Source organism: Octopus sinensis, linkage group LG5, assembly GCF_006345805.1.
Source record: "Octopus sinensis linkage group LG5, ASM634580v1, whole genome shotgun sequence".
NCBI lineage: Eukaryota > Metazoa > Mollusca > Cephalopoda > Octopoda > Octopodidae > Octopus > Octopus sinensis.
In genome coordinates, this window is record NC_043001.1 from 75,202,010 (window position 1) to 75,220,051 (window position 18,042).

At 35.4% G+C, this 18,042-nt stretch overlaps 1 protein-coding gene across 1 annotated transcript in view; it reads right to left on the minus strand.

Annotated features, from left to right (window-relative positions):
* The window catches only part of LOC115212325 (deleted in malignant brain tumors 1 protein-like), a 97,022-nt gene that overhangs the window by 24,570 nt on the left and 54,410 nt on the right, over positions 1-18,042 (minus strand). Inside the window, exons 15-17 of the mRNA XM_029781189.2 lie at positions 13,306-13,426; positions 10,371-10,525; positions 7,612-7,747 (exon numbers count right to left, since the gene is read on the minus strand). Coding sequence (XP_029637049.1) covers positions 7,612-7,747; positions 10,371-10,525; positions 13,306-13,426 — 412 coding nt within the window. The remainder of the gene's footprint in view (positions 1-7,611; positions 7,748-10,370; positions 10,526-13,305; positions 13,427-18,042) is intronic.

The window sequence follows — 18,042 nt, forward strand, 5'->3', positions numbered from 1 at the left end:
TAGGTTCATCTGGGACTCCCGACAAGAAGAGATCCAGTTTAGTTTTAAAGAAACCCACATCCACACCATGTAAGTCTCTTAGGCATTTAAGGAGGATGTTAAAGAGCTGTGGTCCTCTGAAACCCAAGCTGTTGCAGTATCTGGTCCTGTATTTTGATGGTGATGTTGGAATCTTTGGCACCATGCAGTGGCGCCCCGTTCTGCGGTTGGGGTAACTTTGAATGCCAAAGTTTGGGACAAGACCCTCCAGGATTTTCCAAATGTATATCACCGCATATCTCTCCCGCCTCCGCTCTAGGGAGAAGAGGTTTAATACTTTCAGTCTTTCCCAGTAGCTGATATTTTGCATTGAGACGATCTTCTTTGTGTAGCTTCTCTGAATTGCTTCGAGTTCTGCTGTTAGTTTTATATTGTGTGGTGACCATAGTTAGGAGCAGTAGTCCAAGCGGCTGAGGACTAATGTTTTCCAGAGGACCATCAGTGTCTCCTTCTCTCTTGTTCTGAAAGTTCGGAGAATCCATCCAGCTAGCCGTCTGCATTTTATCACCAGATTAGTAATATGCACTTGGAAAGATGCATCATTAACCATGTCAATGCCTAGGTCACACACTGATTTTGACTCATGGATTGCAATTCTTCCTGGGCCAATGTATCCAGTCTGTGCGTCGTTTACCTTTGTGTGCCGGTAGCGCAGGGCCTAGAACTTACCTGCATTAAACTGCATGTTGTTGTCCTCCGCCCACCTGTATATTTTATCCAACTCCTGTCGCAGATGCGCAATATTTTCAGGGTTTTGTATTGTGTGGGAGACTTTTGTGTCATCTGCATAGCTAGCAAGGGTGGCCATCGTAGCAACTGAAGGCATGTCTGAAACGGCCACTATGAACAGTAGTGGCCCCAAGACAGTGCCCTGTGGAACACCGCTTGTTATTTGTGTTTCCTTGGGGGTGGCTCCATTGCTCACAACTGCCTGTCTTCTGTCTTTTAGGAAGTTGTGCAGCCACTCTCCAAGTTTTCCGCCTATGCCGAGACCACGCAGTTTGTGACAGATCATACCATGGTCAACTTTATCAAAGGCTTTTGCAAAGTCGCGATATATTACATCCACATTTGAGCCATTTAGTAGCTGTTTTAATACCCAGTCATAGTGTTGCAGGAGCTGTGTTAGGCAGCTTCTGCCTGGTCGAAATCCATGCTGGGTGTCAGACAGGAAGTCATTTTCTTCAAGGAACATGATTAGTTTCTTGCGGACTATTCGTTCCATGACTTTGCTGATGTGTGAGGTCAGAGAGATAGGCCTATAATTTTTAGCATCTGCTCTGCTACCTCCCTTATGGATAGGGCATATTACCCCCTTTTTCAATTTGACTGGGAGCTTACCACTTGCAAGGAAGCTCTGAGAAAGAAGCTGTAGCGGTTTTGCAAGGGCTCGTTTGCACGATTTGAGAAAACACATATAAACACATATATATATAAATATATAAACAAATAGATATATACATATATATATACATGTATATATATCCATACATATATACATATACATATATATATACATACATACACATATTTACAAATACGTGTACAAACACACACACACACACACACACACACATATATATATATATACAAATTCAGTAGAATTAGGTACTTAAGTTGAAGTACCAATTCAACCTGGTGTTATCTCCACAGCTCGAAGTAAGGTGAATAAAATCAAAATTCTATTCTTAGCCTCTTTGCTACAATAACAACTTGAATTTCTTCCATCTTCTTACTCTGTTCAAACATTTAAGAAAAATTATATTAATGTGTCTTGTTAAAAAAAATTCTATATTTTCTGCAGATGAAGATAGCACTTCATTTAAATTGATGTAATGATTACAGTGTTCAATTAATTAGAGCTGCTTGAAACGGTAGTATTGCATTACTATTTGATATCCTGTTGCTTATTTTGATTATATATGTATACTTATATACATACATATATATATATATATATATATATATATATATATATATATATATATATATATAATATATATATAGGAAAAAACCAACAAGAATGGATCAATATTTCGGTACAATTGTTTCGTACGAAGACATCTTTATTAAGGCTACAAAAATTGCAGTAAATATAAGTGACCCGTACTCATCAGCCGAAAAAACATCTGAGATCTCCAAACATCAAAGGGAGTGATGTTACACTCGTGAAACATCATGGAAAGTTCTATAAAAATGAGATTTAGATAACAAATGGACTTCTAAAAGTTCTTTTAGTATTGCACAGTCATATATCAGGTTTAAAAAAATTTTTTAAAACCTCTTAGTTTTCCAGAAAGTGAAGATATATATATATATATATATAATATATATATATATAAATACATACACACACACACACACACACACACCACACACACATATATATATATATATATATATATATATATATATATATATATATGTATACATATACATATTTTTGTATGTTGGGAGAGACATACTTACTTAACATCTAACACAATCACCGGTTCAATTTCGACTCTTTTATTATTTATATTTTTTTCTTTTCCAAAATCTTCCTTGCTTTTGTAACCGTGTCAATGGATGTTGAGAGTCCCCAGAAACAACAAAATTTGTTTCAACTGACGAATTCACATAAAGAATCTTGCAAATCGGATACAAAGACAAAGTATACACACACACACACACACACACACACACACACACACACACACACATATATAACGTAAAGTATAATAGCCATCTCAATATGGCTAACCACTAAGGTTGGGTGTTACTGTAGCTTTTAGCCCCAGGAGATCATCGTCTCCAGCTGGTTTTAGGCACACTATCTGTACACTTATGGTATTTGCAAAGGGAGGTCATATATATATATATATATATTCATACACACACACACACACACACACACACACACACACACACACACACACACACATATATATATATATATATATACGCGAGAAAGAAGCAACAAGAATGGATAGGTTTTTAGTACAATCGTTTCATACAAGGACAGGCTTTATTAAAAGTTGCAAAAATTACAGCATATAAACGTGTCCCGTACTCATCAGCTAAAATACATGTGAGTTCTCTAGACATCCTAGTGGTTGAGGCTATACTCATGAAGTGATGTAGATAATTAAGTAACATGATCTTCTAAGATTTGACCTGTAGTCCGTCAATGTATGAATAATAACGGCAACTCCTTAAGACAATAAAATGAATAAATTAAATAAATAAATTTTAATGACTTTTTGATAAGATTATACTTAGATTTTCCTAATGTATTTTCTTTTGATTTTAGCCTCTGACCCCTAAACCCCTGACCGTGTTACCTCTTTAGAGTCTCTTTAAATTCATAGCTGATTTCAACAGCAATAAATTAGCTGTTTTACTGGTCAAAGAATAATATTGTCCTCTAGTTCCTAGATGCCTGTAAATTAAAACCAGACTTGCCGTCTACTAATTCTTCTGTATAACTAGAACCCTCTTTTTTTCTTTTTCTTTTTTTCCTTCTTTCCCTATTTCTTTCTCTTTTCTCTTTTTTCTTTTTCTTCTTCTTATTCTCTTTTTCCTTTTCTCTTCTCTTTTAGTCCCCCCCCTTTTTGCTCCCTCCTCCTTTATTTTCTCTCTTTTCTTCTCTTCCCTTTCCCTTTTTCTGTTCTTTGCCTCTCTAGAAAGCCCTTCAGCCTTTAAAAGTTAAATAGCTACAGCCTCTTGTAAATAGCAGTAATGTGATTAATGTGGCAAATACCTAATCATATAACAAGAATTGATACCTACCTCATTGTGTTCAACCATTGATAAATTTATCGCCTGTGAATATGAAATTCCTCTTCATTTCTCTGGAAATTTACATCTACACCATTGGAAATTGTGCATCTATACAAAGGATTAATTCACCCTCTCTGCAATGCTAATAAGCAGGAATTGAGACCCACCTCGTTGTGATTAACAATGGATAAATTTGTCGTCTGTGAGTATGTAATCCCTCCTCATATCTCTGGAAATTCATATGTGCACTATGGATTAGGTCACCTTCTCTGTGATGCTATTAAAACTTTTTTAAAATTCTGTGATAAGACTGTACATCATCTTTAAAGAACTTTAATGAACTTTGGAAATCTGTTTATGTTACTTATTATCTACATCACTTCATGAGTATAGCCTCAACCACTAGGATGTCTAGAGAACTCACATGTATTTTAGCTGATGAGTACGGGACACGTTTATATGCTGTAATTTTTGCAACTTTTAATAAAGCCTGTCCTTGTATGAAACGATTGTACTAAAAACCTATCCATTCTTGTTGCTTCTTTCTCGCTTATAATCACCCCACATTACTGTATTGTTAAAACAGTATAGTTTTTTTTGGTGCATCTAAGTTAGGTACCATATTCAAGTATATAAAATTAATTAAGGGTAGAAATTGATATTTATCAATTAAGACCAGTGGTCTAGCATATTAAAAAAGAATCCGAAGATTAAAATAGGCTGAACTCCATGCACGCGATATTTCGGTATCGTGTTTGCATCTAGTCCAGCAAATTGCATTTATAACGGACCATGCTGATGATGGCTGCAGTTTTCCTTGCGGAAAATAACAGCTGAAACTAATTAGTACATGGGTAATTATTTTATTTCGTATATTTTTCACTTGATTATTGCTATGGTTTTGTGCTGAGTTTGATCTGAGAACATAATCTTTTGTGGTGAATGGCGATTTGACGTCTATATCTAGCATGTTGACTGTCCACTTTTCGTGTTCAGTCCTTAATTGGTATATATATATATATATATATATAGCGTGGAAGCGTTTGTAAGCCGTTTAAGAATTGTGTCAGTCTCTTTCTGTCTGTTTGTCTCTGTATATATACATATAAGGTACATTTCAGAAGTATTGACATTTCTTTAGCTGAGGTAGTTATAACTGCCCTAGATTATGTAATTTTAATATATCATTAATATATTCTTAATAAGCTAGCCTACCAACATTTGTTATTTCGGATTGAAGGACACAACTGTAACAGAACTTTGAACAAACCCCAGTAAACACTGTTTGTCACAGCTAACTAGTTTGCAGAATGCAGCCGGCATATGGAAAGAATTTGTTATCTTGCTGTGCAATAAACTTTTGAACGAATCAGGGCAAAATACTACAGAAAGTTATGAAATGTGTCAGAATGCTTATGGATTAATTTGTATGAAACAAGCAACTATTTTTTTTACTGGTACGAGAGGTCTGGCAAGGTAAGTCCATCGGGACGCTTATGATGATCTCCTTTCTCGACAGCAAGGACATCATCTACCTTCACTGGGTTTTCTCTCTCCAGATAATCTACAAAGAGTACTTTGTGGATGTTTTGAGGGAAGCTAAAAAGAGGTTTCGTCTCAAAAGACCAGAACACCTGCACCAGAACAATGCACCAGTTAAAATGTCAATCCTGGTGACCAACTAATTGACAGTGGTGGGCATAAAAACTATCCTTCACCCTCTTTACACTCCAGTTGCTCTCTGAGTTGAAGAAGATGTAGGAGGCTGTCAAATGTGTTCTGAACACTTTCACTTTGAAAGACTTCCATGGAAACTTTACGAAGTGATTGGAGCGCTACAACAGGTGCATTGAAGTTAAGTGCTACTAATTTGAAATTAATTAAATGTGTCTCTTGAAAATGTCTAAGAACTGGAATGCACCTTATATATATATATATATATATATATATATATATACTCTTTTCTCTTGTTTCAGTCATTTGACTGCGGCCATGCTGGAGCACCGTCTTTAGTCGAGCAAATCGACCCAGGACTTCTTCTTTGGAAGCCTAGTACTTACTCTATCGGTCTTTTTTGCCGAACCGGTAAGTTACGAGGACGTAAACACACCACCATCGGTTGTCAAGCGATGTTGGGGGAACAAACACAGACACAAAAACATACACACACACACACACACACACACACACACACATATATATATATATACATATACATATATACGACGGGCTTCTTTCAGTTTCCGTCTACCAAATACACTCACAAGGCTTTGGTCGGCCCGAGGCTATAGTAGAAGACACTTGCCCAATGTGCCACGCAATGGGGATGAAACCGGAACCATGTGGTTGGTAAGCAAGCTACTTACCACACAGCCACTCCTGCGCATATATATATATATATATATATATATATATATATATATAATATATATATATATATCATATATCATTTATAGCACTCAAGCAAGAATTCCAACCATAGATCTTGGTTTGTGTTCCATTTTGTCACATCTCATGAGAATGGGTGATAATCTCATCTTAGATTTAGATGCATCGAATTCTAATTCCTGTAATGGAAGCATACGCAAACCACGTAATACCCTTCTTAGCGAATGGTAATATCTGCAAACGAAATATGCTAGTGTCTCGTGATATAAGTTATTCTTAATTCAGTATTTCGTGCAAAGTGGTCCTTCGTCAGAGTAGAATGAAAAAGTGAGTTGGCATTTTGAAAATAAGTACCATTTCATTGTGTTATTTAAAACTAAAGATGAATTAGAAATTCATTTGACTTTACATGGGGGAAGTTACAATGATGGCAATAATAAATTTGAAAAACGTAGTAATGTTAGGACTAACAAATATGTGGTTTAGAGAGTTGAAAAAAAATAATAAAACGAAACAAACAAATAAAAAAGGATCTTTTCCCTTTGAACAGCAGATTTAGAAATCATGTTTTTGTAACTAAAACTTTCAAACTTCGGACACTGGTAGAATGTGTCATATAAAACATTTTTTACTCATAGTGTTTTTGAGCAAAGTTTATATTTACGAAGTTATTTCGTTTTAAAGTTGTCGTATTTCGGTAATTTCAACCAATCAATGACGTGTATTTAGCTGAATAATATTACTACTGTTGTTTGTCAACAACAACTATCGGCGGTGTATATTTCGTTTGTCACTTTTATTTATGACATCGTTCGTGTGTTTGTACTGATTTTACCCTTAAGGTTTTAGTGTTAGGGTTTTAGAGTTAGAGTTAGGGTTAGGGTTAAGGTTTTAAAGTTAGGGTTAAGGTTGGGGTTTTAGGATTAGAATTACGGAAAAAAAAATGAAAAATGAAGAAATTGGAGGAGTAGGGGGCAAAAAAGTCTTTTCAAAAATAGTAGCTGGAAAAAACCTAAAAGCAGTAGAAATGCACGAACGATTATGGTGGTACCATGAAGTAAACATGCTTCAGATATACTCGTTTATTCATACAAACATAACTGAGATGAAATATGTCATAAATAACAGTGACAAACGAAATATACACCACCGGAAGTTGTTGTTGACAAACAACAGCAGTACTTTTATTCAGCTGAATACAGTCATTGATTGGTTGAAATTACCGGAATACGACAACTTTAAAACGAAATAACTTCGTAAATATAAACTTTACTAAAAAACGCTAAGAGTAAAAGATGTTTTATTTGACACATTCTACCAGTATACGAAGTTTGAAAGTGTTTAGTTACAAAAAATTATTTTCTGAATCTGCCGGTCAATAGGTAAAGATCCTAAAAAAATAATTCAAATAACAACACTTACATATATCCCATTGATCGGCAAGCGACAATAGCATCGTTCCGTGTCCAAGATTTACCACAAATTCCACCCCATTTATTATCATGGAAGATTTCAACAACGCCATGATGTGTAGCAGCATTGCGAAAGCGAACATTTTCTGAAGCAGAAAAGAAAGATGCACAAGGAAATTTTTTTTACTTGAAGTTTGAAACCAAAAATATATTATAATATATATTATCAAAATATAAAAAAATGCATTGTAAAAAATTAACATATACGCGCAGGCATGGCTGTGGGGTTAAGAAGCTCACTTTGCAGGCACGTGGTTCCGGGTTCAATACCACCGCGTGGCAGCTTCAACATGCATCTTCTACTAATACCTAGTGAGTGACTTTCGTAAACAGACATTGTGTGGAAACCCATTGTATGTCTGCGTGTATACATACATACATACATACATACATACATACATACATACATACATACATATATGTATATATATATGTGTACATGTGTGTGTGTCCCTACCTACTGCTTGGTGTAGATTTGTTGGCTTGTTCCACAAAAGAAGCCGATAGAATAAAAAACAGACTTAAAAATACGAACTGGAGTCGATTCTTTCGACTAACCCTTCAAGGTGGTGCCCCAGCATGGCCACAATCCACTGATCAAAACAAATAAAAAATCACTTATAATAATGATTCTAATTCATTTCCACAGAAAATTCTAAATCATTGAATTAATTGGAGCGTATTCTTTAATAGAAAAACACGATTAAAATAGAGAGAATAAGAACACGTCTCTGTTGCCGCTCGAACTGTTAAAAATAACAACCAGTGCCCCTCATATTACATTTTGTTGACTTGAAAAGTAAGGGATACACTGATAATTTAGTCTGAATTAAGTTTTGCTCATTTATTAATTCACTGTTGACGTGATACACATCTCTTTCCAAAATTTGGTCAAAATCTCGTGAAGTCAGTATTTGTTTCACATTAGTGTTTCGTATTAGATAACTAGCACTCAGTCGGTTACGACGAGGGTTCCAGTTAATCCGAGCAACGGAACAATCTGTTCGTGAAATTCACGTGCAAGTAGCTGATCACTCCACAGACACGTGTTTCCTTAACGTAGTTCTCAGGGAGATTCAGCGTGATAGAAAATGTGACAAGGTTGGCCCTTTGAAATGCAAGTATTACTCATTTTTGCCAGCTGAGTGGACTGGAGCAACAACAAATAAAGTGTCTTACTCAAGTATGCAATACGTCACTTGTAATTGGACTCACGACCTTACGTTCGTGAGCCAAATACACTAATCACAAAGCTATGCGCCTTCATCCCTGTCAGGTAAAATCTCAGCCATCAGGAAACCTTCACTAATCCTTTTTTGACGTTATTATTTCACGTTTGATAAAAATCTTACCTACGAGGTAACTTTTTCACATTAGAGTATCACGTCAATATTTCACGCTTGTGTTTAATGTGTTTCACGTTCGAAAAACATCTCACCTTCTAGGAAACTTACATCAGGTGTTGCTTCGGATTAGTGCTTCACGTTTGGTTTTTCACGTTAGTGCTTCACGTTAGATAAAATATCTCCTATTAGATTTTTTTCAGTTATTAGATTCATATTATACCCTAAATTCAAAACTTAATGGGTTAGGCTTCACTTATTCTTAAGTCTATACATTTGAATTGCAGCCAAGCACCAAGATAGATTCAATCTACTCTGCTATTTCCTACCATTTTTGGTTTTGTACCAAATTCAGAAATTTAATGTTAAATTTGAAACACGAAATGCCTGAAAGTTTAGAAATGCCTCACATTTAATAGAGCTGAATGAATTACAAGCAGTTTTGGTATTTAACCAATACTTGTTTTACCCAACTCTACACGCTAAAATACAATGTCAAAACAGTAGGATAAATCTAAGTACTTTATATTTTCTGTAGTTTTATTATTATAATGCTTTCTAATGTAGCGAACTGGCAGAATCATGCTATACAAGACAAAATGCTTCCAGTTTTACGTTCTGAGTTCAAATGTTACCGAGACCGACTTCACTTTTCATCCATTTCGGGGTTCATAAACTAAGTACCAGTCGAACACTGAAATCGATGTAACCGAATAGCTCTCTCTCCTAACTTTCAGCCATTGTGTCTATAGTAGAAACATCTTAATGTCTTTTTTTCTATAGGACAAGTTCAGTAATATGGAGGGTAGGAACAGGCGATCGTATCAACTCCAGTTTATGTTATTCACTCCGGAGAGAAGAACGGTAAATTCAGTGAGATTTCAAATCAGAATGTAAAGAAGCGTGAATAAATAACCGGAATGCCATTTTACCCGCTACTGTAACGATTCCAACAATACATCGAAAATCTGGCCGCAAGGCAGCTCCTTTTTGGGAGCGTGAATATTCGATAGCTGCACCCCTGGATTTTCATTAAGACTCATTTTATGGTGCTTAGAAGAAATAAAGATTAAACTGATCCCGGTAGAATTCGAACGGGGAACTTTGCAGAGGCGAAACTTCTTACTGTAAAGCTTTCAAGCCACAATCAATTTTGTCCACCTCTCTGCTTATTCCATCACCAGATCTTGAGTTTAAAGGGTCTCGAAAGAATGAAAGACGGAATTAGCCCTAGTGGACTTTGAATGTAGGATTTTCAGAGATAAAATTACATAGCACAAAACCTTTGACCGACAAGGAAATTTGCCTGTCTCTCTACTTATTCTGCCGCCATTCACAATCCTCTTTAAAAGTTACAAGGAAATACCTTCGTGACATCTGATATAGAATTCATAATTGGTGGATGTAGCATTGGTCCATTGTATATTACAATCCGTTAAAACAGATTCGTTTCCATGGCACTTCATTGAATTTATTGCTAATCGCTTCCCAGAACTGCCATAACCAGAATAAGAAGAACACCTGTGAGATAAACATATGTAAAATACTTTAATATCAGAAATTGTTGATTACTAAAGAAGAAAAAAGAAATATTTGAGCTCTTAATATGCAAACATCTTGGCTTAAGGGATATCAGACAACATTCTACCTCTATCATCATTATGAATCCTTGGACATTACTGTTTCGATTCCTAGGGTGGTTATCTGATTTTCTTGGTGTCACCAAGATCACAGCATTCCTCCTTAATAGCAGAGCACTCTGTCGCAAAGGCACTCATTTTGATTTCAGTCGACTGAAGCAACGTTAAATAAAGTATTTTTCTAAAAGAACACAACTCACCGTTCGATTCGGGACTTGAAACCGCAATCTTGTGATTGTGAGTGCAATAATCTAATTACTAGGCCATTCGCCTTCAGTATTCTACCTTTAACAGTTCATTAGTTCCTATCTAAGACACTACAATCCATATTCATTTCACATCCGTCCAAATCTAAACATTAAGATACTAGTTTAAATCAGTCCATTCAAAATTAACTAGAGTTTGCACTCCAGATTCAGCAAGTTTTGGCGTGATGCCAGAAAGGATAGAATTCTAGACTAAATGCTCTGTGATATTTGGTATATATCACCCTTCGTAACTTAAGTGACCCGATAATATACTGCTGTGTATTCATGACACTTTTTGATAACTTAATTAGAGGAGGAAAAGAAACACACACGATCTTTTTGCAATGTCTCGGAAACATAGGAGAAGAAACCACAGTCTTAACTACGTGAAAGATGGGGGATTAAATACTATTTCTTACAAAGGTTATCCTTGTGACCCATAAAAATAAATAATTATACATTTATAAAAGTATATAGAAGTGACAAACCAAATGCTGGCAATTTCAGGTCATCTAAAGGCAATAAAATATTTGTAGTTTGGTTTGATGCTTCGATGAACTTGTGTGCAGTGCACGACCCTACTGCTTATTGATTGTAAAGTACTAAGTGGTATCTCAAATAAAAGCTTTTGGTACAATCAGAGTTGCTGTTGTGCCGACAATTAAAAGTCATTGTTTAGAGTATTACGAGGTTGATTTCGAATTTCTAATGCATTTGTCAATGTTCTGGGCAAATATATCTTCTATCCTTCACAAGTTTCAATCATTAAACTGCGACAATGCCGGTGCACCACCTTCAAGGATTTAGTAGAAGAAATCGAGTAGAGTATTTATATTTTTGTTCAACCGCTCGGTTACGAAGACGTAAACAAATTGAAACCGGTTGTCAAGCGGTGGTGGTGAACAAACACAAGGACACAAATACACAAACGCACACGCACACACACACACACACACACACACACACACACACACACACACACACACACACACACACACATATATACACACATGTATGGCGAGCATTTTAACCACATAGCAATACAGCAATCTTTATATATATAAAACTGAGAATGTGTGTCTGTCTGTCTGTCTGTGTGTTTCCCTAAAACTTGAGAACTACACAACCAATTTCATTCAAATTTTACACATGCCTTACTTAGGTACCGGGGAGTGTCATCGGCAAAAAATTTTAACTTTTTGCATAGGGCGAGCCCACAGCAATATCATATCTTCTCCACTACGATTCCCTAAAACTTGAGAACTACACAACCAATTTCATTCAAATTTTACACATGCCTTACTTAGTGTCTATGTAGTTTCATGGGCAAAAAAAGTGTTCAACTTCTTGCCTAGAGCGAGCCCATAGCAATATCATATCTTCTCCACTATTTCAGTATTACGTGTTAAAAGTGAAACAAATATATTTCTCTATTTTATGTCAGATGCTTTCACTTTAACAATAATAATAATAATAACAATTGAATTATATATAGTAAGTAATAATTAAAATCAAACTAAAGTATAATATAATCGTAACATACAAAGGTAAAAATAGCAATTGGTATAAAATTGCATCAATGATTTGAACTTGAATAAGTGGTTTCACATGAATGGGAATAAATTAAAAATAAAATTAGCGTGCAGAAATGGAATAGTCCAGATGGATAATAAAAAATTAAATTAAAGAAAAGACTATTGTCTATAAAGTATACAATGTAGAGTATTATTATCACTAGCGATATCAAGATATAACTTTGTATTTTGCATTTTATGTGTAGATGTATATATATAGATGTACATGTAATATGTAATATGTACACATATATATACACATATATACATGCACTAGCACTATGACCCGGCAACGACGAGTCTTTAATGCTAGTACTTATTAATGTTCCCAGTCACACAGGAGAAGTAAATAGACCAGATCATCTATAATGGCTACATATAATTATCGAGTTCGGAAGTGGAGAGAGAAGAAATGTTGATATTTCATATTTAGTCTATTTTATCAAGAAATTATTCTATATTCTGTTGTGTCTGGGGAGAGTCATTCTCTTTTAGTGCCTTATTATTTAACACACTCACCGGTAAAATTTCCACTTATTTCTTATTTTTATTTTCTAAAAATAAGAAATAAGTGGAAATTTTACCGGTGAGTGTGTTAAATAATAAAGCACTAAAGGAGAATGACTCTCCCCAGGCACAACAGAATATGCTTCGATACACGAACTCGTATAAAGAATCTTGCAAACCAAATTCAAAAACGAAATATTCTATATTAGAAATAGATATATAATTATGTTGAGCGTTGTTTGAAATTGTCTTTAGATAGCAGCAACATGAGGAAAGATCTTGCTTTTGAATTATAGTATTTTAATTATTACAGAAGATGAATTATTACTTACGTATTTCCTAACATTCTACAGATGACCGAGCACTCATTTCTAGTGGCAGTTCCTTTAATACGTCCCCAAATTCCATCGTATTGGACTTCAACTCCACCACTGGAAGGAAATCTAACTTTTACTGGGACAAAGAAGAGATAAAATGAAATTAATACTTGCAATTAGATCAATGAAATTAAATATATATATATATCTTAGAAAATATATGGTTTACAATAAATGGCCAGAAAAATACCTGAAATATTTCGTTTAAAATTTAGTAAATTTATTTAAATTATGGAAATTTGACGATGATGTTTCATTGTGAGATATTAGTGAAACTATACGCATTAAACTCTCAACAATATATGGCTGTGTGGAAAGAAGATTGATTCCCAACAAAATGGTTCCGGGTTCAACCCTACTGTGTGGCACCTTGGGCAGGTGACTTCTACTATAACCTCGAGCCAACTAAAGTCTTGTGATTGGATTTGGTAGACGGACACTGAAAGAAGCAAGCATGTATGTATGTATGTATGTATGTATGTATGTATGTACGTACGTACGTACGTACGTTTGTGTGTACGTATGTGTGTGTGTTTGTGTTTGTGTATGTGCGCACACGCGTGTTTGTCCTCCCCCATCACCGCTTAACAACCGATTCGGCAAAAGCGGCCGAGAGAATGTGCTAAGCTTTAGAAAATAAGCCCTGGTGTCAATTTGTTTGACGAAAGCCCTTGAAGGCGGAGATCCAGCATAGCCGCAATCGAATTATTGAAACAAGTAAAAGAATATATATATATATATATATATATATATATATATGCGCCTATAATATATATATATATATATATATATATATTAATATATATATATATATATATATATATATATATATATATAATATATATATATATATATAATAATATATATATATATATATTATATATTTATAGGCGCAGGAGTGGCTGTGTGGTAAGTAGCTTGCTTATTTCCGGTTACCCAGAATGCAACACTAGTTGGTCCCGAGTGTTACAGTGAAAAGACGCAAGTTCTGGCTCCGTGAATAGAAAAAAAGAATAAAAAGAAAAATTGTGAATTGTGGCTCGCTATAGCGAGCAAAAATATTGTGTTCGCATCACCATAACGGTGAATTGAGAATTTTTTTGGGAAAATTCTTTGGTGTGGCATTTTTTCGCCAAATAATTTGTAAATTCTAGAGGGCGTATCTCGCTAGAAAAAGCGGAATTTACCTAACTGGAGTACTTTACTTCAAGAATAACCCCGACTATTGGATTACCTGTCGGAGTATTATACAAAGGATTCCCTGTCTGTTCTATTTGTGAGGTTTTCTTCTATTTTCCCCTTCTTCCATTTTTTCTTACTTTCTAAATTTTGGTTCATTCTTTTCATCATTTTAATTTCAGTTTCCTTTCCTTCTCTTTTATTTTGTTTTACTTCTATTTTCATTCGGTTTTAATTTCTTGGCGGACTGTCTTTTGAACTACTTTTGAACTGTTTTTGGACATGGCAGAGAAGGAACTTAAAAAGAAGAACTCTGTCTTGGAGTGGGAAATTAACCCGCCTAAGCAGTGATTAAAAGATATGGAGGAGAAGACGATGATGGTTAGAACTTATTCTAAAGTTCTCGATTCCATCAGCGTCTTCCCAAAACCAGTTAGAGAAAATGAACTGAAAGACTATTTGTCTTCTGTGAAATACATATCCCGTGGTGTCAAACATGCAACTGTATGGTTGTTGTTTGACAACCGAGAAAAGGCTCGCAATTTTGCGAGTCTGCCTTTAGAGGGCAACGACATTCTGTTCCTCCCGCCGTACTGCGGGAGGAAATTAATAAGAGCTTGGGTATGTGGGTCAGCCCCAGGCACCGAGGCGGGTTGGATTGAAGATACCATCCAACGGGGACTGGAGGATAGCGGACCCAGGCTCTTAAATGTAAGGGTATTGCCGGCGGTCAATTGGGAAGCGTCAAAAGCGATTTTGACCCTGTGGACCCCATCGGCCGCAACAGATCTGGTTTTTCCAGATTTTTAAAAATGGCTGACTGCAGGTATCCGGTGATACTTGAGGGACGTCACGCCAAGTGTCACTCGTGCCTGCAGCCAGTCCACATTATAAAGAACTGCCCTCAGGACCATGGTAAGGTCATGGAACAGTCACTGGATGCCACCTCCTCTATCCGATCAAAGGGAGAGGTGGATGTGAGCCTCCTCAACCCAAAAAGGATTAAAAAGGAAGAAAGCGGGCAACAATAGCTGCCCGCTGAAGGACCCTAAGGCTTCAGGAGGTGGGGGAGAGACTCCGGACAAAGCGGAAGAGCTCCTCAGTCCCGAGGTCAGGAAGAAAAGAAAAAAAGAAAGAAGAACGGGTCATCGCAGGCGGGAGATAATGTGGCGTCTGCGTGTCCCGAAGTTGTGCCACCCATGGTGGAAGAAACGAGCCCCATCCTTAAAGATGATGAATTAATTATCTTTTTCTACAAGGGCGGGGAGGTGGAAAAATAGTAGAAGAACATAAAGAGACAGTAGATATACCCTTCACACGGGATCCCGAATGGCTTCCGCAGATAGCTATGGAGGTCATAAGGTTTCCTTTGTGGGAAAGGCTTAAAGGAATTTGGGAGGAGTGTCGCATATGACAGGGTGGCCCTTACACGACTTACATGTCCTACATGAGTGAGGCATGGGAAATGGTGGGATACAGGAACTCAAGCGGCATTGAAGATAATGATGAATATATCGACGGATATATCGATGAGTAGGAGGTGAAATGCCTCGTTAGAGGGTTTGAAACCTCATCTTATTGTATTATTTGTAGTGGTTTATAACCTCAATTGTGTGTTTAAAAAAACATGTTAAGTAAGAGGTTTTGGTGCCTCCTTCTTGTAAGAGGTTTGAAACCTCATTGATTTTTTAAAAAAGAAAATATGTTTTCGAGAAAAATCCAGTCGCCGGGTGTTGGGTTTCGTCTCTCATTTATTCATTTTATATCATTTTCATTCATTAATGTGTTTGTCCAGCCCGCAAAGCTACACAATCGTTGTACTGTCTATATGACAAATTTTATGAAATAAAGTAGCTTGCTTACCAACCACATGGTTCCGGGTTCAGTCTTGGGCAAGTGTCTTCTACTATAGCCTCGGGCCAACCAAAACCTTGTGAGTGGATTTGGTAGACGGAAACTGAAAGAAACCCGTCATATATATGTATATGTATATATATGCTGGTGTGTTTACGTCCTCGTAACTTAGCGATTCGGCAAAAGAGACCGATAGAATAAGTACTAGGCTTACAAAGAATAAGTCCTGGGGTCAATTTACTCGCAGTCAAATGATTGAAAGAAGTAAAAGAGTAAAAGATAGTAAAAAAAAGGATATACATACATATATGTACATACCTACATATATGTATGTATATACTCTTTCGAAAAAATATTCGTTTTCCATGTTTTTGTTTTTTATGTTCTCGTTTTTCATTTTGTTTACGTTTTTGACGTTCTGTATCCATATATACATGTATATATACATATATATGTAGGTATGTACATATATATATGTATATATGCATATATATTTTTTATTTATTTATTTATTTATTTTATAATATGGCCGAACGCCATGCTTCCATTTCCAAGTAGTTTTTCTGTCTGTCTGTCTGTCGGCTGTCTCTCTCTCTCTCTCTCTCTCTCTATATATATATATATATATATATATATATTATATTATATATATATATACATACACAAACACACATATGGGGTTTTTATTAAATAAAAACTAGTTAATAATGGTAGAAAAGCAGTTTTAAAATAGACCTAACTGAAAAAAAATTTTAATAAGTGCTTTTCACGGTTTTCAGTTTTTCAAATACACGTGATGTAAACCACTCTGTCCATTTTAGTTACAGATTATATAATTTATTTCTTTAACCATTTTATTCCATTACTTATCGCAATTTAACCTCATGAAAATTTAAATCTACCTAATGAAATATAGCCAAAAATTCATGTCAATTCCAAATCCTGATACACCATATATGCTAAAACACACTGAGGTATTTTGTAGGTAATTTCGTTCATGGAAGTTCTTTTGTTGCGGATTCATAGTCTTGGGTGAGTGTTAAACTTGATATTGACATCATATGGACAACACATATTTCACACATTGTACAAATGATGTAGCGTTTACAGTGATATTGTAGAAAATAAAGTTTGAAATTTTTCGAAGAAATCACTAACAATGTGACTGAAAAAAAAAGGCGGTTAAATTTCAATGACAGAACTTCTCTGAGTAAGATGATTTGAAAGAATGTTTATGAGTAAGAAACTGGTTGTTAGCGGTAAATGTGAAACTAGCTTTAAAAAATCTGTCCGGGAGTACTACAATCATTATAAAGCTATATTACGTTCGCATTTTCAAAATTGTGAGGCGGTACATAGTGATTCGATGTGTTATAAATAGCAGCCAAAATACCCTCAAATCATCACGACAATTCTACAAAGATTTAAGAGAAAGTAAGGATATGTGTACTGAATACATTATACCTGAAAATATAATAGAATAGAGATACTTAGGAAAGAATTGGTCACAAGCATGCTCAACAATACCGGTAAGCAGATAAACAATATAGGACGAAAATATTTGTATTTTCTTAGTATCTTTAATTATATTTATATAGTTGATATGAAAATATGTTTTCTATAAAAAAAATAGTTCACCGTAGTATTTATATTTTAAGT